General features: G+C 41.8%; 1 protein-coding gene across 1 annotated transcript in view; it reads right to left on the bottom strand.

The window, feature by feature from the left end:
* LOC138570025 (serum paraoxonase/arylesterase 2-like) overlaps positions 1 to 21,761 on the bottom strand; it is a 405,975-nt gene that overhangs the window by 249,661 nt on the left and 134,553 nt on the right. Inside the window, exon 5 of the mRNA XM_069648559.1 lies at positions 14,408 to 14,534. Within this exon, the coding sequence (XP_069504660.1) occupies positions 14,408 to 14,534 (127 nt within the window). The remainder of the gene's footprint in view (positions 1 to 14,407; positions 14,535 to 21,761) is intronic.

Here is a 21,761-nt window from a genome sequence, read left to right as displayed (position 1 = left end):
TGTGACAGATTACTTCGAAAAAGGATGGTTCAAGAGTTTTTATTAAGAATTTCAAGGTGGTTAAACTAAGGGCGGAACTCGTCACTCCATGGTCTCTCTCTACACTAGCCCAGAACTCTCTAATTCCTAATATGGTCACTAGAGATCGCTAACCCCTACTAACTAAAAGATGACCGACGATAGGTGAGGGGATAAAGGCAACCACCTTATCTATCTTACTCCCTGTGGGGTCTTCTAGGTGGATCCAAGCCTGGGGTACCACCTGAAATATGGCAGTTTTTGATACAGGAAATGATGCCTTCCAACCGCCCAGGTCTCACTTGCTCCTGCCACTCCCACACTCTCATATTCCTCCCCCTGATGTTCTTCCTTTCCCTTCATTCTCATCTCTCCTCTTTACTCCTCCCATTTTCTCTCCCTCGCTCATATTTCCCTCTGATGTTCTTCTTTTTCATATCTATTCCTACTCTCCCTTACTCTCCACTAGTCTCCACTCCTTGCTACTCTCTGTTCCACTTTCTTCAAATCATTAATCTCCCTGCCCACTACTCTCCACTCTCACTATTCTCCACCCTCACTAATCTCCACTATTGGTCACTCCCACTTCTCACTCCAATTCAATAGCTATTCACTCTGCACTATGCTTCACACCTCCTTCGCTCAGACTCACCCTCCTTTCACTCCTCCTCCCATTTTCTCTCCCTTGCTCATATGTCTGTGAGCACAGGAGCCCAGGCAACACAGAGAGCCTCAGGCACTGGCAGCAGAAGGGTTAAACAAGACTGATGGGTCCAGGAAGGGGGCAGGGCCAAAGAGGCTGTGACGGAGAGAGCTCACGTGAGGGGGATCAAAGAGAAATGACAGTTGGTGTGTGTTTTCCTTGTCGTCCCTCAGGAGCTGACAGAGAATGGAAGCAGAGCCTCTAACGTGTGCATATTGACGCCGCAGAGTGAAACTGACAAGGGCTGGAAAAGCCAAAGCGTCTGGGAGGGAAGCAGCCTGAAATTTTATGACAAGACAGGAGGCTCTTATTATGCATTGCAATCTTTACTCTGTAACAACAGCAGCAAAGAAAAAAACTTTTACAAACAAAAAAGTTGTAAAGAACAGAACTAAATAGAGTTCAATGTCAATGTAAGGGAGCTTCCCAATCCATCATGGAGGACAGGACATGCGCTGCAGGAGACCAATGAGCAGGGACCCTTCCTTATATAAGTCCATTACTCTAAACACAACTCCTCTTTCTTTGCTGCTGACACCACAGCTAAGTCACCCCTTTCAGTTGTGTCTTGCATGTTAGTCAGTAGTAGACCTTAATAGTACATTAAGGCCTTAAATTGTATAAATATAAATGTGTTTTGTGAATATAATATTTAGGTTACCTTTATTATGTGAAAGATGTTCTACTGATTGAGTGCATTGTATCTGCGAGGCCGCGTGCGGCTGTTGCTTTATTATATGTGTATTTTGGTTAGAATGTGTTCTAACATTGGGATTATAAGTTGGCTGCTGCCACCTACAAGTTAAGTTTGTTATAATGGTAACAAACGTTTCAGCATTTGTTGATATAAAGACTGATATTTGTCACGCCATTGTGCTCTTATTACTGAATATAATATTTGAGTTTGGAAATGAATATTGAATGTGCATTACACTTGCGCTGCTAATTCTCTGGTTAATAGGAGCGTATTAAGTTTAAACCTGTGAGCGAGCTGAAACTTCTGCTTCAGACACAACGCGCACAGGTTTCTGTTTCTGTTTCTTTCATGTTGAGCCTGTGATTTATGAGGTGGTTATCCTTGGGATCCCGTGGCGCGCCGGGCATGAAACAAGCTGCTAAGCTTCAGGCCGGCACGCACGGGAGAGTTTTGTTTGTTTTCTTTGACCTTTTTCTTTCACTTCGTGCACTTTATGAGGCTGAGGTCCTGGGGCCTCCTTGTTTGTTTAATTTGAGAAAACACTTCCAGGTATTATAGAGGGCTTGCCTGCCCTATTATAGTTATGTGCGCATTGGTCCGACAAAAGCTGCTAAAGCTTCAGACTCAGCGCGCACGGACTTGTGTGTTTATTTTGGAATGCCTCACTGTAAACAGGTGCCTTGTGCTGTTGGCTGACCTGCCCTTTATGGTCACATACGAGTTCATAGGGTGCAAAAGGTTCTGTTTCACTCCATAAACTGTTTAGCTTAATGATGAATCTGCATGTTTCTCATGCAGGAGGACCTGGGTTTGGTTCCCGTTATATCCAGTACAAATTTTTCTTTTTATATACATTTTAAAATATATATATTTTAATTCCATATTTTAAACAATGAGGATTTTTTAACTTTTCTTTGACAATAGCCTGCAAGAGGCGCTGCCAGTATGCAGTTTCTTTTAGCGCTGCATATGGCATAGGGGATTACCTTCACTATAGGTGGGTCTTAACTTGCTCGGTTTCAGGCTTTGCTTGGGTTCTACTGCGAGGTTCTCCCTCGTGTACTGCTGGTTGCCACACCCTGCTGGGGTGAGCAGTTAGAGGTGCACTTGCTCAGTGTATTCCTCCCTTAAATCGGCAGCTTTGTTTAGGTGCTGCATATGGCAGAGGTCATTATCTTCCCTGTAAGGGTGCCGTCACCTGCTCGGTGGCAAGCTTTGCCTGTGTTCTAGTGTGAGGTGTCCCCTCGTGTACTACGGGTTGCCACACCCTGGTAGGGTGAACAGTTTGAGGTACACCTGCTCAGTGTATTCCTCGCTTAAAGTCGGCAACTTTGTTTGTGTGCTGCATATGGCATTGGTGATTACCTTAACTATTTGTGTGCCATAGCCATAACCTGCTTGGTTTCAGGTTCTGCCTGTGTTCTTATGCGAGGTTACCCCCTCGTGTACTGCTGATTATCACGCCCTGCTCGGGCGAGCAGTTGGAGGTACACTTGCTCAGTGTATTCCTCCCTTAAAGTCGGCAACTTTGTTTAGGTGCTGCATGTGGCAGTTGTCATTATCTTCCCTGCAGGTGTGCTGTCATCTGCTCGGTGGCAGGCTTTGCCTGTGTTCTTCTGCGAGGTGAACCCCTCGTATACTGCTGGTTCCACACCCTTCTAGGGTGAGCAGTTGAGGTGTACTTGCTCAGTGTACTCTTTTGCTAAACAATAGGTTTAAATGAGGCCTGGAACACGTTGCGTTTTCAGAATTGTCAGTAGCCCGGATAGCTCAGTAGGTATCAGTTTCTATAAGGGCCGGGGTTCGGACCCCTGTGAGGGCGTAACCCCTCTTCCTTGGATATTTTATATATTTTTATATTATTTTATATTATTTATTTAGTACTTTAAAGAAAAGAGTGTGTGGAGGTAGTGGTAGACAGACCCATGTGGTGGGTTGTACCTTCCTCTCTGGCCATCACTCTGGTGTTAACCTTAGTTTTTTAGTAAAATTCTGTCGCCCTTTACCTTAGCTAGTTTCAGGACAACTCAGTCCTTTCCTTAGGTTTTGCTTTCCCCAATAATAATTGCTCCACCCAGTACCCATGCTGATTAAGCTGCAGATTTTTTTCTCTCGACATAAGGAAGAAAAAATTATACTTTGCCCCTATTGAGGTCTGCAGGGCTTGAGGCTCTCTTTAGTGGCGACGTGTTTTCCCTTACTATTTGTCCCATTTTGACATTCATTATACTATTGGACTATTGGTGGAGACAAGGTCAGCTCGAGGGTAACTGTTCAGTTTTATTGCATGGCAAGTTGAGCAACCATGTTCTACTTGGATGGAGTGTTTGGAAACACTTGCTGGAATCAGATGGACGAGTTGCCAAATAATAACTTTCTGGCGCCTGCCCCATGGTTTTCTTCCCAAAGCTTGACCTGTTGTTCAGCTAACCGTCTAGCAGTGTGTTACAATTTCTGCTCTGCTCGAGGAGTACAAGCAGGTTTCTGTACCCTCAAGAGAGTTGTTTAACCTCTTTCATTATATATATATATATTTTTTTTCCTACAGTGCAGCGAATAGAGTGCTGGCTTTCACATCCGTGCTGACTCTACTGATGCAGGTTCTTAATTTGGAAAGGTCTAAATCGGTCTTTCATCCTGCTGCAATCGATAAGTAAACACCTCACACCACACACTGTTGGTAGTAGTGATGAGCAACACTAATATACCTGAGGGTTCGTAGCACTATACAAGTGCTATTTTCGCTATGGGCAATGTGCTTAATATTTTTCCTTCCCCTGATTCCCTCAGTGGCCAGTTCAGCCTCACACGAATACAGAGACTCAGACCTCAGGGTTTGAGGGGACAGTGGTCCCAGTATTCTTTCACAACCTTTAATTTACGGGGCATTGATAATTATCCCAGAGTCCTTTCCCCCTCATTCCGCTTCCTGCCATCCTTGGGGGAGATTGCATGATAATATTACACCTCTTGGAGTAACACTCAATGGTTTCCGTTTTTCCTTTTACAGGAGTTCTGGCTAGTGACCAGTGCAGACTCGCACTGAGCATTTCCCTCCCGTCAGTTTAGTTTCCTTTGCGCTAATTCCTGGTATTTCAATAAGTTAAGCGGAGCCCTTCCACGGTCAGGGGTTTGGTTAGAAGTGCAAGAGTGTATTTATTTTAAGGGTGTAAAGCGGGCTTTAATGTGGTCCACAGGGTAGCCTTCTTCTGGGTTGCAAGGTTTTTCCTTAGATAAGTGGGGGAGGGTTCTCCTCCTTTGGGAAGGCTCAATATCCCTTGGTGGGATAGATGGGTCTGGGAGTGCTACTAACCTCCTATCCAAGTTATTACGACCCTCTATCACAATGCGTTCCAGCATCTCTACATTAACTATCAGAAGGTGTCTGTCAGTGTGATTCCCAGGGGGCTGGGATTTATTTAGTTAAAGACTTGATTCTCCTAGTCACCTGCATGGCAGGTGGACCTTTGGGTTTTTCACAGGAGTTTGCTTTTGCAATAAGGTGCCAGCTCAGGGTGCTGTGAGCTTCAAGTTTCTACCAATTGGCTAAGATAGAGGTTAGTCCTCTTCTGGTGAACAAATTCAGATTAACTGTTCAATGATCAGTTCTTTGCAGTTTAGAGTCTTTGTTAAGACTTTAGGATTTAGGGGTCCTCCTTCGGTTAGTTTTTGATCCTCTATGGGATTTATCAACCATGGACGAGGGAACAAGGTTCAATCACCGGGCATATCTACAATGGGGTTTAGGTATCACTATAATGGTAGCGATTGGATGTAAGATACATTTTTTCTCCTTGCCAGGTTTGGTCTCTTAAGGGTCAGGTTTTTGTAAATATCTGCCTTTTGTCATGGTAGCAGAGTCCTTCTTCAAGAGCTCGGGAGGTCTGAAGGTCTCTGTGTTGACGGTGTGACGGGTTTAGCTTCTGCCTCCAGAAGACATATCTTCCTTAGTATACGCATAGGTCTGAAGACAATTGTGTGTTAAGTCTATTGCTTTTCAGCTCCGCTCAGGATGGGTCGTCCTATTACAGATTAATAAAATGACCTTTTACTCCCATTTTACCTTTTATGACGATTTGTCTTTCCCACTTGGTTCACCGGTGTAGTTATGTGACATGCCCTGTTTCTAATGCGATTTCTTCCTTTAACGCATGGGATGGAACCTACAAAGCTTTCACCCCTAAGGGGTATTTTTCTTTATCTCCAGGAGAGCTAAGTGCTTATCTTCTTTGGTTTGCTGTCTAGGTTCCCAAAGATGGTATGAATTTAAGTGTTTTAAATGTTTGATTGGACAACGGAGGAGTTTATTGTTCCGATGGGTTTTTTCCTAACCTATTAGTATAGGAAAACTTTGTTCAGTGTTTTCCCCCCTCTTTTTAACCAGTTGGTTTTGGTGGCCTGTAAGGAACGCTGGAATTGACACATCTTCCAGTTGTTTTTTCTTGCAGTGTATTTGGCTATGCGTTATAAGACAGTTATTCGGGCAGCCTAGTCTTGGGCAATTCTCTTGCAGTCAGCTGATTGATCTAATGAAAGCATTTAAGACATTTTCTTCTCCTATTATTTTATTATATTATTTATTATATTGTCTCTATTGTATTGATCATGTTTTATAATGGGATGCAAGGGCTATGAACTTGCATAATATGAGCCTCCTGTCTTGTCATAGAATGGCTAATCCCCCACACTAACGTGAGATGTGGGTTTAGATTCTATTAAAGACAAGGAGATGATTATTATCCCACCCACCCACCTTTGATATGATATGATATGACAGTTATGACACGCATGTACACAGGTGTTTCAAGAGAGAACTTTCTTTGGTTTGTTGTTCTTCCCATCCACCCACCCTTCTTGCTTGTTGTTCTTACAGCTACGAGTCGAGGTTCTGATCAGGAGTGTGGCTCACAGTTACAAGTTGTGGAATGCGTGGTATGAGAGCTTCGCTGGATTTGCCTTCATCGTTTATCATCTGATCTGTGCAGTGGACGTCTGGGTCAAGACAGCTACAGAAAGAGGAGTTGTGTTTAGAGTAATGGACTTATATAAGGAAGGGTCCCTGCTCATTGGTCTTCTGCAGGGCATGTCCTGTCCTCCATGATGGATTGGGAAGCTCCCTTACATTGACATTGAACTCTATTTCGTTCTGTTCTTTACAACTTTTTTGTTTGTAAAAGTTTTTTCTTTGCTGCTGTGGTTTCAGAGTAAAGATTGTAATGCATAATAATCGCCTCCTTGTCTTTAATAGAATCTAAACCCCCATCTCACGTTAGTGTGGGGGATTAGCCATTGTAAATCAGCTGTGTGTGTGTGAACGACGGCTGCGAGTGTTGTGAAGGCTGCGGTCTCCCGTGACATAAAGAATACCACGCACCAGGCTAAAAGTCAGAAAACAAAGCCCCGGTCGCCTGTGAAAAGTCAAACATTGCGCATTGAAGGAGAAATCATTATAAAAGACCCCAATCTCCTGTGAGATGATGAGCAAAGAGCATTGAGGGAGAAATAATTATAAATGACACCGGTCTCCTGTGACATGATGAACATTGCTCATTGAGGGAGAAATAAGTATAAAAAGACCTCAGTCGCCTGCAACGTAATTCACCCTGCGCATTGGGATAGAAACAAACTATAAGTTCTTGGAGAGGGTTCATTCCTGTCTCCCTCTCTCACTTTCTTCAGCCATTAGAATACCAATCCCCTCTGGATATAAAGAAGAACCCAAACAAGAGTGCTCCCAGAGTTATATTGTTGAAGATTAGCAAATTACCATTAACGAAGTTCAGTTTCTTCATAAAAGAACCACAACAATAAAGTTAATTGTTGAAAAGCACCAAGAGTTTGTCGTTTTTGGCCGGCTAAGATCTTCACAATTAGTGGATCTAAAAGAACACCATGCAGGCCCTGTTGAAGTCACTAAGCGAAGGACAGCAACAGTTACAACAAGCATTAGATATGCAGAATCAACAAGCCCAGGCGGATAGACAAACCTTTCAGCAAGCCATTCAGCTACAGCAAAACTGATAGAGGCGGCAAACTTGAGAAAACACATCCAAGTGCCAGCCACAGTGCTGCAAAAATATACGCCAGGAGAAGACCCGGCACACTACTTTGTTAACTTTGAAAGGGTGGCACGCAATGCACAATGGTCGTTAGACAGATGGAGCCACTTCATTGCCCTTCTCATGATGGGGCAGATGCAGAGCACATATCAGTCAGCAAATCCAACAGGAGACACACCATATATAGATGTAAAAAGGGCGATTTTAGAAGGACTGGGTCATGATGACGAGTCCTACAGGGTGAAATTCCGAGAAACAAGTCTGAGACCAGAAGAGGCACCCAGGCAATTATTCTACTGAGTAAAAGAACTTGCTGAGAAATTACTACAAATCGCCACGAAATCAAAACAGGAGATGGCTGGGGGAATGGTTTTGGATAAGTTTGTATAGGCCCTAGCCCATCCAATTCAACGCTGGGTGAGACAGAACTATAGACCTAGCCTATCAGAGGCTGTCAATATTGCATCAGCTGATCAGAAGACGGGACACGGGAGATTAATGACATTTAATCAGTCCAGCAGAATGATAGGAGATCCAAGATCAACCCCACCCCTAACACAAGAAACCAGTGGACACCCATTGAACCCTATGAATAGAAGAACGCAGGCAGATGGATCAAGAGTGAGGCCAGGAAGTGAAGGGGGAATGATGAACAGACCAAGTGGAATGATATCCAGGGGACCACAGTGTTTTGACTGCAGAGAATGGGGGCAAGTGGCTCGAATATGCCCGAAAAGGAGTAAGGTCGAACCAATGGATATCGGAGTGTTTGACGTACCGCGTGAAGGGGAATATCCAAAGCATGAAGATCCCCGGCGACCTTCCTATACCTATAGCTGTGAAGCGGTAGTGGATGGCCAACACACTCGAGCCATGATAGACTCGGGGAGCCTACAAACACCCATCAGCACCGATCTGGTAGGTGATGTAAGTAAATCTAATCCAGGGATTCCGATCAGGTGTGTGCATGGGGATGTGAAAAGATATCCCTCGAAAGACATACACATTAAAATAGCAGGGGAACATATAGATTTGAGAGCTGCCATGTGCCTGTGCTACCTAAACCCCTCCTCATTGGCTCTGATGTTGTAAACATGTCATGCATCATCCGCAATATTGAACAAAGGTGGCTGGAGAGAGCACCATTCTGGGACAGCAGGATTTCTCCACCACCTACCAGGGTACATAGAAGCCGGTCGGAAAAAAGAGTAAAAATGAAAATGGCATGAACAGGCTATACTACAAGTGGCCGTAGATTGGAAAATAGATGAACAGGCTGATAGTTTCAGGATGGCCCAGGAGCTAGACCCTACACTGAAGCACGCCAGGGAAGCAACGAAGACGGAGCAGCAGGGAGACGGCCCCTACTTTGAGAAAATCAATGGATTATATTACCAGGCTTTCACCACTCCAGAAGGAGGGATCGTCAAACAATTGCTGATGCCCACCAAGTATCGGGCCACCGTACTGGATGTAGCTCACTTACAAGTGGGAGAAGGGCACTTAGGAGCCGATAAAACTACACAGAAAGTTTTCGGGAGATTCCTCTGGCCAGGGGTTCACGGACAGGTAACAGGTTTTTGCCAACAATGTGCCGAATGTCAGAAGAAAAACAAAGCCAGTGTACCAAGAGCACCATTACAACCCATGCCATTAATTTTGGAACCCTTCCATTGCATTGGAATGAACATTGTGGGTTCTTTAGACCCCACCAGCCGAGGACACCAATATTTTCTGGTGATCGTGGACTACACTACATGTTACCCGGAAGCCTTCCCACTAAGGAGCAAATCTGTGATGTTTTAGTTCCATTCATCGCTAGAGTGGGCATACCCCGACAAATTGTGACGGACAGGGGTATCAACTTTATGTCGACAGTCCTCAAACAAGTCTGTGAAACACTACATATTGAACAGTTCAGAACAGCCGTATATCATCCCCAGACAGATGGGCTGGTGGAACGCTATAACCAAACAATTAAGCAGATGCTACAGAAGACAATGAAACCAGGCAAAAGGAATTGGGACAGATTAGTTTAATGGATACTTATGACCCTGCAGAACACACCACAGTACTCTACCGGGTTTGCCCCTTTCGAGCTGCTGTTCGGAAGACCGGTCAAGTCTCTCTTGGACATATTAAAGGAAGGCCGGGAAGAGCAACCTCAACAAGAGATCAGCTTGACTGAATATATGGCGCAGCTGAAAGAAAGGATAGGAAAATTGCAGACCATCGCGCAAACCCATCTACAAAGGCACGGAGCAGACCACTTCAGGCATCATTAACACGCTATAAGAAGTGCAACTCCAATCCAAGAAGAAAGAATTGTTTTTCTGAATAAACAAAGGGGATTAGACCTCTTAGTCCAGCCAGCAAGGTTATATGTAAGCCGCTAGACATCGTTCAATCATTTAGTTAGAATATTTAAACAGGAGAAAGGTGATACATTGGCCCTGAGGAACACCTGTGTTCTGTGGGGTCGAGGCATGTGTTAGCAGGAGCATGTTAATCACCAACTGAAATTACATTTTAATGTGAAGAATCTGTTGAAAACTCTCATTTGTGAAAAAGTGAAAAGAATACAGATACCTTTTGATAAAATCGTATATTAAGGAGAGGATTGATCAATGGTCTATGCGCAGTGGTTGAACCAATACCTTGTCAGTTGTTATACCATCTACAAAGAGCCCAACGAGGACAAGAGAAACAATTCAACAGGGGTACCTGAATGCAAACCTTCCAAGTCGGGGAAACAGTCTTGGTACTCCTACCCACCTCCGAGAACAAGATGCTAGCCGCAAGAAGAGGACCCTATACAGTAGAGCAAGTCCTTGGACCAGTCAAATTCAGAATTCGACAAGAAGACAGGAAAGTTCCTGTACAAATGTATCATGTAAACCTGCTAAAGAAATGCGTCAAACCAGTTGTCTTGGTGGCCATGATAAGCCACGAGGGAAGTGATCTAGAGGAAGTACACCAGGATGGATCTCACTTCAGAAAGGAAACGCTCAACATCCATCCAGAACTGCAGCCTTTAGAAATAAAGGAACTAAATCCAATTATCAACGAGTTCAGCGCAGTGTTTTCTTCACTACCAGGGCATACCAACAGAGCCTAACACAGTATTGAGATGACCCTGGGGAACATTGTCAGGTTACGGTCTTACCGGATACCAGAAGCCAGAATACAAGCTGTCAATCAGGAAATCCAGTCCATGCTTCAAATGGGGGTGATTGAATTGTCCCACAGTCAGTGGTGCTCACCCATTATGTTGGTGCCAAAACCTGATGGTACTATCCGGGTTTTGCATGGACTTCCACAAACTCAATGTGGTATCAAAATTGGACGCCTATCCCATGCCCAGAATTGAAGACCTATTAGATAAATTGGGAGGAGCTGGGTTCATCACCACCATAGACCTGTCCAAAGGCTACTGGCATATTCCCTTATGACCGGAAGACAAAGAAAATACGGCCTTTGCTGCTCCTTCGGGGCTATATCAGTTCACAGTGCTCCCCTTTGGCCTACACAGAGCCCCGGAAACCTTCCAGCGATTGATGAATACCTTGTTAAGGTCTCATGACCAGTATGTAGGGGTCAATTTAGGTGACATCACTTACTATAATTCAAATTAGAAAGAGCATTCAAAACACTTGAGAGCGATCATAAGTACATTGCTACATGCTGGTCTACATGTTAACCCACAGAAGACCCAGTTGGCCTTTTTCCACAATAAATACTTGGGTTAGCTCTTTGGACAAGGCAACATTCGACCTCAGAAAGAGAAGATGGAGGCGATTCAAAAACGTATGTTCCCAGCGAACACCAGACCGGTACGAGCCTTCCTAGGCTTTGTAGGCTACTATCCTCTAGGCTGCCTTCCGGGCCCTAAAAGATGCACTCACCGATTAGGCAAGCCTACAATGTCCCGACTATACGTCCCCCTTTTACCTACATACAGACGCTTCCGGAACAAGGATAGGAGCAGTCCTGTTTCAGAACTCAGGAGAGGTAGAAAGACTGGATGTGTTCATCAGTCGAAAGCTATTACCACATGAACTGAGCTATGCTACCATAGAAAAAGAATGGCTGGCCGTTAAGTGGGCCATCGAATCCCTGCGGTATTACCTGTTGGGATGGCAGTTCACCCTGGTGATCACACTCCCTTAGTCTGGTTGGCCCAAAACAAGGATACGAATCCCAGGATTCTACAATGGTTTCTGTCACTACAACCATATTAATTTCAGACAATTCACTGGCCAGGAAAACAGATGGCCCAAGCCGACTACCTGTCCCGCTCCCATGCCCTTCCCGAACTAAAGGGCCTAGGAGGAGGGGGTGAGCACAGGAGCCCAGGCCACACAAAGAGCCTGAGACACTGGCAGCAGAAGGGTTAAACAAGACTGATGGTTCCAGGAAGGAGGGTGGGACCGAAGAGGATGTGACAGAGAGAGTTCATGCAAGGGGGATCAAAGAGAAATGACAATTGGTGTGTGTTTTCCTTGTCGTTCCTCAGGAGCTGACTGGGAGGGAAGAAGCAGAGCCTATAACGTGGGCATACTGACGCCGCAGAGTGAAACTGACAAGGGCTGGAAAGGCCGAAGCATCTGGAAGAGAAGCTGCCTGAAATTGTAAGTCAGCTCTGTGTGTGTGTGAACAACGGCTGTGAGTGCTGTGAAGGCCCCGGTCTACAGTGACATAAAGAATACCACGCAACAGGCTGGAAGCCAGAAAACAAAGCCCCGGTCTCCTGTGCCAAGTCAAACATTGCGGATTGAGGGAGAAATCATTATAAAAAGACTGCGGTCTCCTGTAACAAGTCAAACATTGTGCATTGAGGGAGAAATCATTATAAATGACCTCGGTCTCTTTGGCAAGTCAAACATTGCGCATTGAGGGAGAAATCATTATAAAAGACCAAGGTCTCCTGTGACAAGATGAACATTGCGCCTTTATGGAGATGTAAGTGTAAAAGACCCCAGTCTCCTGTGACATGATGAACATTGCTCATTGAGGGAGAAATAAGTATGAAAAGACCCCAGTCTCCTGCGACCTAATGCACCCTGCGCACTGGGACAGAAACAAACTATACGTTCTTGCAAGGGGGTTCATTCTTGTCTCCCTCTCTCGCTTTCTTCAGCCATTAGAATACCAATCCCCTCTGGATATAAAGAAGAACCTAAACAAGAGTGCTCCCAGAGTTATATTGTTGAGGATTAACAAATTACTGTTAAAGAAGTTCAGGTTCTTCATAAAAGAACCATAACAATAAAGTTAATTGTTGAAAAGCACCAAGTGTTTGTCGTCTTTGCCCTGCTAAGATGTTATTCTTTCTCATATCTACTCCTACTCTCCCCTTGTGCTCCACTGCTCTCCACTCCTTTCTACTCCCTGTTCCACTCTCTTCAAATCATTACTCTCCCCACCCACTCCTCTCCCTTCACTCCATCAGCCACACTACCCATCAGTCCCACTCCACCATACGCAGACTCTCACACAAAAGTACCACTTTCTCTCATCAACCAATACCTCACCCTGCACACACTCTCTGTCAATCTCTCCCATGCTTCGCTGTACTGTGCTTCTTCTGCCTGGTCTATTGGTACATAACTCCTCCCTTGACCATACCCAAACAGCCAACACTTTGCCGTTCTGTTGTTCCCATTTCATCCTCTTCCCCTTTCTACTGGCTCTCATGATCACCTGGTTCCCCGGGTTAATCCTTGACTTACTCTCCTCCAGTGACCGGGTTACACAGGTTAGCAACCATAAAGTGCCCTTTAAGCTCCACTCCATTTTCAGTTGCAGGTCTGCTGGTGCTTCGCTGTGGCGGCCCTTTACACTACTTGTCAGTTCCAGAGTTCATTTCTGTAAGGCATCGGTAAGGCATCTTCTTTTCCAGTCTGTAGTGGAAAACGCTTCTCCTGGAATGTGTATGTTGCTGCATCTCTCACCAGTGGGTTGAATACTTGTAAACAGTCACATTTGGTCTTCACAGAGACTGGTCCTCCCAACTCCCTCAAACTGCCTCTGGAGCAGGACTGGCTCTGGCAAACACCCTGGTAGGCCTCCTGCTCCAGGTTGAGAGGGGTCACCAATCTCTGCATGACAGGGTCAGTTATCTGACCCTATCACAATAGTTTCTGCACCAAGATGGCCTCTGAGATGATAGAAATCCTGCCAAATGAAGCAGGGCCATGAGAAATGTAAATCCTTCTTCTGTGTTGGCTCCTGGCATGTAATTGTCACTTCTACATCCTGCTTTGTTTTTTAACAGTTTCTAACAGTTGTAATGGGTTCCACACCGATTAGACTACTTTTCACCAATCCTAGGGCCATGGTTGATGTTGAGAACTATTGTATGTTGAATTTGGTCACTGCCTAAAAAGATTACGCACATTTATTTTATATTAAAGTCCCAGTTCATGCTTAAAATCTGATTTAGTAAGTGTTAATGTTATGCTCTAATTCTACTTTCTAATTCCGCTAGAAGTAAATACCTCTATCTATACATACATAAACTGTGTTGATGTGCTTATTTATACTGACAAGCAATTGTCCATATATTTGGACCATGTGCAATTTATGACTTTGCCATGCACCGATATGGTTGCTTATTGGTTGCCTTTAATACTTACTATCTTTGCTATTATGCCAAGGGTGGATAGCTACATGAGTAAAGCCTTGTTCTATGAATCAGGGGAGCCTGACTGCAGCAGGGCTGACGTTCCTTCTTCTGAGGTGGATAAATCAAGTACCATTAAAAACTGGATTATAACAACATCTGTTATTACAGCAGAGTGTGGCATGATGCGAAATACACAAATCTATCATCAATTCCTCATGGTGGCTTTAAACAAAATGAAACGTGTTTTCATCTAGTATTGCAATTTGTTCTCCAGACATATCAAAATAAATGGTTGTACATACCTGTGCAGGAGCTCATGTTGTACAGTTTTGAGATGTAAAAGGGCTTTTTTGTCTTCTTGAAATTTAAATATTTCCACCGTAGTACTCATTTTTGGATGATTAACTACAAAAACATACACGGCATCATCTGGAAGAGAAAATAGGAAACTGTAGAAAGGTAATACTTTCATATAAAGGTCATGAAGAATGAAGGGATATTTCATTTACAGCATTTAAAGAACATAACGAATGCTGTCTAACGTTTAAAAGAATGAAACATGGCAAATGTTAATAGACTGACCCTTCAATTGAAGAGGCTTAATGAATGGCCTGCTTTCAGAACCCGTGTATTGCAATAACTACGCCAACCCTTCAAACTCTCTGCAAATTTAGATGTCTATTTAGTTCATAAGAAACTCACCAAGTGTTACTGAATTGTATCTCAACCATTACAGGAAAACAAAATATGTTAGTATGAGTGCAGACAGAAATATATACTGCACACAAAATAGTTATATGCTTTGACCCCATCTCCCCCAGAAATGATATTTTCCCCATTATCTTGTTCTACTTTTTGTCTTCTTTCTGGTTAGTGTGGTTTACATACTTGCACTGTGACTATGCCATAAAAGCAACAACACAGCTAGGAGGTTTGGCTTTTAAAATTTCGACGGCACGAGTTATGTAAAACCTACGTAAGACAAAAAAAAGAAATAATACTCTCTATATTTGTAAAGTCCGAGCCTTTGGCATTGTTACTGCTCATTTCAAATGTTCTGCCAAAAGGTTTGGCTATTTTGTCAGCAAAGTAGGAGTGTCTATGGCCTTTACCTTCGCTTGTTGTGTGGTAAAAGTGTTGAGTTTGAGAGCTATACTTCAAGAAGAGAAATTATTTCCAGCTCAAGTCAAGAATTTGCTAGGTGTGCCAAGCCACCATCTGATATTTACCAATATGCGGGTGTGCACTGCAGTACTTTACGGAAATCATTCTAAAAAAGCATTAGCAAAGGGTTTACAAATACATGATTACCCTCTCCATTTACAAAACCAATGTGTGCATCTATTTTTAACACAGAACAAGCAGGAAATTAAGCAAAATAATTTGGCAAAATGTCTGCATCTTTCCAAAGGAATCGTACCAAAATGTCACCCTCACAATTACGATAGTCAAAAATGACGACTTTTTTTTTAGACCCCCCCCTTACACCTCATATATATGTGGGGGGGTATAGAATATAATATTAATATGGGGAGGGCTGCGGGAAGTCTCCCCCGCATATATATGTGGTGTAAAGGGGTTTTAAAAAAAAAAGTCGGCATTTTCGGCCACCGCAATAATCACATAGATCCCTTTCCAAACATTAGTTTCCAAGTGCAAATCAACATTTATGTAACACATTGCCTGTATCCATAGAAATAACATTATTATTCAACAACAAATAATTCTAATATGTCTAACATATCTACGATACAGAATAATGGCCTCCTCAATAACTCTTTCTGTATTTGTATGGAATCCTTGTTCGATTCAGACCATCTCGTGACCATAAATAGACAATCGAGTTTATTCTTATTTCACGACATTCCGAGATTGAGAATGATTGCCTCTAATGACATTAAACAGGTGGAATTTATGGTGTCTGACAGAAATGACTTGGTAACCATTCACTTATTTTCCAGACTGATGACAGCTTTATTCTTAGTGGAAGCTCATTCATTCCTTTTCATGGGATATGATATTTATGGGCACCATCAGCGAGGAATGATTGAATTCTTCATCAGTCGAAACCCAACGGTTTAGACCGCTAAATATCAGCTAGATGCCAGCTGTCTGCCAAAGCCACTGAAGCTATCAATTTGTCGGCGCTCCCAACTGCGCTCCACAACACACAGAGAATTTCCAAACTAAAGCTTTGAGAGAATGAGGGCTCTATTCCACTCTATGTAATTTCCTATTTTCCTGGAACATGAGAGGTCATGCCCATTTGCTTAATTCATAACTTAACTCTGGCTTGTTTAAACAGCATGACATTCTCTTATTTCAGGAAACATGGTTAACGGTCCAACCCCTGATTGATGGATATGATCTATTTTTTCACCCAGATAATAAGGGCTTGAAGGGACGCCCTTTTTGGGGTCTTCTTTAACAGCAATCCTCTCTCAGTTGAACATTTCTTGTGAAAATTGGAATTGTAACTCTACCGACATATTGCCTGTGAAATTAACCTGGACAGACTTGGAGAGTTCTATAATCCCTTCTTGCTTGCTAAGCAACATCTATTGGAACCCCATCAGAACTAAAATGCAAGCGTTTTTTACAAGCCTTATAAAATGTGCGTGTACCCTGGTATGAGACCTCTGTGGGGTAAATAATTGTGGCAGGTGATTTCAACTGGATATGTACTACTCCATCTGAAAAAAAGAAGGTTTGTACTTCAAAGGCTCTAGATCTAGCGGGGAATGCAGTTCAGATGTTAGGAACCAATGGGCCCTGTCCATGGGCAATGGAGAGCTTGGAAAATCCATTCTACCTTTCATAGCCCATGCTACTTGCTCTAGGGCTTCTAAGAATTCAAATATTGATTACATGTTTTTATCTAAAGTTTTCCTTGATAGCTGTTAACATTTTGAAAAACTAGCCACTATGCTTAGTGATCATGCTTTTTCATACATTCAAATTAATTGCAAATTATCAAGAAGAATGATTTCAAGTTGGTAGGCCGACTTGATTAAAAAACAATTGATTAACAAACAGAACGATAGAATCAAGTGGATGCCAGGGGTCATCTCAAAATTTAATGTAAACTGGCACTCAATTCTTGATAGCAAAATTGCTAACAACAACCCAAGAAATATCCTCATGTCAGGACCTGATGAAATCTCATACTAAACACTTTTATAGGATTAGTAATGGCTTAATAAAGTTACATTAATTTAGGTCTATTGCTTTGATGAATTGCTATGTGAAAAAAAGGAATTAAGACGCAACTTGCGTATACTGCGTCATGACAAACACCATCAGACTCTCCAGACACAAACATTCTTGAAACAACGATACAAACATTGTTTACAGTCAAACCTACATATAATGCATCAGAGAGATGCTGAAGTAATGTTAGAGATATTAAATTTGAATAATAGTTAAGGTTTTTGGCAATTAATTAATAATTCTGAATCTTGCCTAATTGATTCCCAAATAAATCCTATTTCAGCCTCTTGCTGGGATTATCAATTCTCACAGGTCTACGCGATTAGTAGGGATCGTGAATCAGGCTTTTCCTTTGGGCATTTTTCTGTTTGGTCACTTAATTTCGATGAGGATGAAATATAACATCAAATACTAAAAGGAAAACCTTCCCAATCTGCAGGCACGGATTGCCTACCTATAATTACTTTCAAGGACAACCCTTTGCTCTGGTCAAGAATCCTATTTGATTTGTGTGATCTATGTATTACAGATTAAATGTACCCCGGATTCTGGGGATCCTTGGAAAACCTCTATGATTTTTCCTATCTTTAGGAGCCTGCTTTCCAACTATAGGCCCATCTGGATGCAAACAGAAAGAGTTTTTCAGCAATCATTTTGAGTAACTTGACAGATTGGTCATTATTGCATAAAAACAGCAATACAAATCAATCAGGGTTCAGACCGGGATTGGACTGTTCCTTGAATTTTCATATTCTGTCAATGATTCAACGGCAGTCTCGGGCCCAACAAAGGTGGCTATATCTGGCACTCATCGATTTATCTCAAGCTTTCGATCAAGTAAATCAGGAGTGACTGTAGGCCAAGAAGCACAAATTAGGTTGCCCTGCAATGTTACTTAGTTTTCTATAACATCTTCATACGGATACTAAAGTAAGAATTTGACTTGATTCTAATGGAGCTCTTTCTGGCACTATTCCCACCTATTGTGTCCTTCACCTGGGATGTCTCTTGACCCCAGCTCTATTTAATTTGTATATTTCAAACCCAGGTCAAGCATTGTCCAAATGTATTTCTTTTCCTCCTAAATTGGGAACGGCTCCCATTTGTCATTTGTCTACACCGATTACATTTTGCTAATGGATCAAACCCTCATTGGCTTTCAGAGACTGTTGGATTCATTTTCCAATTATATGCAAGATTTAGATCTCGAGATCAATTAATTTCAAAACAAAAATGTTGATCATAAATCTGGCTAAATGGAAATGTATGAACCACAGATGGAATATCAACAACAAACCTCTAGAAACAGTATTTTGGCTGCACCATGAAACAAAATGTATCCAGCATGATGGCTGAGAAAGAATATTAATCAAACATCTCACCTTTTATTTCTCAAGCTAGGTAGTTAGATTTGAAATATGGAAAATTCTCCATTCATCCGCTTCTGAGATTTTATATAGGTAAAATAGTTCTGTGCATAACCTATGGTACTGAACATTTTCCAATTATAGTGTTGTGGTTAAAAATGTTGTGTAAAATCTGCCGTAAACTTTTTAATCTACCATTGGATGTTCTGATGATTGTGATTCTGTATGAATTAGGGCTTAGATCCTTGCAATTGTATGTGAATGGAAGTCGTCGCTTCTTTATACGAACATACTGAACACCCCTCCATCATCTTTATACACCACACTGCACAGAATGTACAGAATAAATCCTGCTCGGCCTTAAATAATTGGGCTCATCAATTTAAAAATATGATGGTTATGATGGACATCACAAACAAGATTTGGTAGATAATCCCTAGAGCATAAAAAAGAAACTATTTGAGAGATTGGATCCATGCAAAGGTACAGATGAGAACTTGTAAAAATGAGTTTGAAAAGCACCATGGGCCATATTTCTAACTATCTAAGGAAATCCCCCAATACGAGGTGAAGATTAGACTTTTGGGGACTCAGGCCAAATCCGAATCCCACAGCTGAAGTTAGCAGGACTGAATTGAACATCCCGAGGCCCTTACGTATCTGCAGATTTTGTCAAGAGGTTTCTAAAGTTGAAACATTAGAACATCTTTTCCTAGAGTGCCGGGACTCCATATAAGGTAACATTTTTATTTCTCACGTTTTGTTAAACATTTTAATCACCTGTCAATGAGCTCGACATGGAAGCGCATTATGAATGTAACACAAATCTCATTATGTATAGCAGCAATCAACTATTTATTTGCATGATTAGAATGCGATAGACATAGTAGACATTGATTATTTGTAAATCTAATTATACCTTTTTATATGAATGAATTATGTAGTCAATGTTTCGTATATGTAAATGATATCCTGATTAATGAAAGTTTTCTTTTTTCAAACCATCTAACAATAAAAAAAATGTAAACAATAAAATAAATAAATAAATGTATAGTTCAAAAGGACAGACCAAGTCTTAAATGCACTTTGATGCCCGTCAGGAATGACAACATGATTTTCTGTTTTTAAGAACCCACCTGATCATTGATAGAAAATAGAAACAAGTACTTTTCTAACAGAGTTTTTGAGCAACATTAAAAGAAAATCAATGGCTACAGCAGGGCAGGAGTCTTCACTTTTGAAATCATAGTTTGGGTCCACTGGGAATTGCTGGCACCCAAAGGTTGTAGGGGATCCCTGTGTTGTTAAGGAAATTGTTTTAACAAAAGCATTTTTATCCAAACCCCACCCTCATATATATATGCAATATAAATTAAGTATTTTTTCGGTATTTAAGTTTAGGTAAAAATGTTATTCGTTATTTTATTTTCGGTAACATCACTGGACAGTGGTTGTAGGCATTTTCATCTTTTTTTGGTTTTGCAGGAGCCTAAAGGAGGATGGACAAAGCCACAAGCAAGACGCAGTGGTAAGAGATAAGTGCCCTCTGCCTCATGGAGCACTTATTTGAACCCAGGGCCCCTTTGCGACATACATCTAAGAGCTCTGAATGAGATTTTTCTAGCCTGATCCTCATATCAAACTTTGACACTTATGGGTTCTCTTTTGATGATTAGCAATGGTGCCTCTTTGCTGAGGTTATATGTATGCAGGGGTGCATGTAAGAACTTATTTTAGAGGGAGTGAGCTTTATTTTTCAGTGCCTGTATTGTATAATACGTTATGTGTTCTGAGGATAGTACGATGGACATGTGCCCAGCCCCTGCTTATTGAAAACACTCCGTCTCATGGTTAAAAAGAAATATTTATGTTTCAAAGGAAAGCATGCACCCCAGCGTCTGTGAAATTAAACAACGGTTTGAAGTATATGTATCCAGATGTCAGCTTGATTCACTGATGAGTTACCCTTTCTGACCCTATGTGTGGAAAGTCTCTATCCTGCTAAACTACTACACATGTGAGTTATTGAATGTATGGTTCTACTGTTCTTGAAAGGCTATTATACACCTTTTGCAAGCTCTGGATGATTTAAATCTTATACAAAAAGTGGTAGGTGCCAAATATGAAACTGACCATACAGTATATGCTATATTTAGCTCTGATGAAGCCATTAGGAAACAGATATCGCTATCACTCACTTGATCCAACCATAATATAGTTAAAAGACTTATGATTGACCTCCGTAACCTATAATATGCATTACGATTATGAACTGCAAATAGCATTTGAAAAACAATTCCTATGAGACATTGACAGAATTTCTTGTAATTTTCATCTAACCTTTGGTTTGATAATCCTGAGCAAATTGAAGGAGATGTTTTTCTCAGCGTTCTCAGTTTGGATAGCCTTATTCCAGTGACTAAAAGAAACGCCTTGACCAGCTTCAAACAACATTGTTAACATCAGACATTAAGGAAGCAAGACATAAGGGAAATTGCAAATTCACTGAACATTCCATTAAGATTATTTTAAAAACTTAAGCACTGATCATGAACATAGTGTCACTCAGTGCAATCATTCAGTTCCTTCTCAAAATCTGTATGGAAATCTGTCAATTTTCCTTCAGAACAAAATGTATAAGATTTACAAAGAAATGCAAAGAAAAATTCCTTTTTCCACAGGACATAATTCAACCTCTCCCTTCTGTCTCCTCTGTCATGTACCTCTCTCTCAGTGGCTAGTGTTCTTGCTTTCGCTCCACTAGCAATAAAACAATATCTGTTGGTGATCATACACAGTAAAAAAATTAAGACCTCCTAGGAATACCCATCCACCCTCTATTTTCTTTTAAATAAACAAGCATTGCATCTTTTCTACAGCGTTCTACTCCTTTTTAAATCACTCACTTTAGTTTCAGCTGCCTTAGAGGCATTTATGGTTATACTCCTAGAAAAGCCTCACGCAGATCGTACTAGTATGAGGAATTTCCTACAGATGTTTATTATTCTTTTCCCTGCAAAGCTTCTGGGAAGAGTGGTGGTCCAATAGTTACAAATTTTGTCCAACAGTTACAATTTTA

Source organism: Ambystoma mexicanum, chromosome 2q, assembly GCF_040938575.1.
Source record: "Ambystoma mexicanum isolate Mex_15411 chromosome 2q, UKY_AmexF1_1, whole genome shotgun sequence".
In the NCBI taxonomy this organism is placed as follows: domain Eukaryota; kingdom Metazoa; phylum Chordata; class Amphibia; order Caudata; family Ambystomatidae; genus Ambystoma; species Ambystoma mexicanum.
Note: the sequence above shows the minus strand (reverse complement) of the source record. Positions and strands in the feature narration are given on the sequence as shown.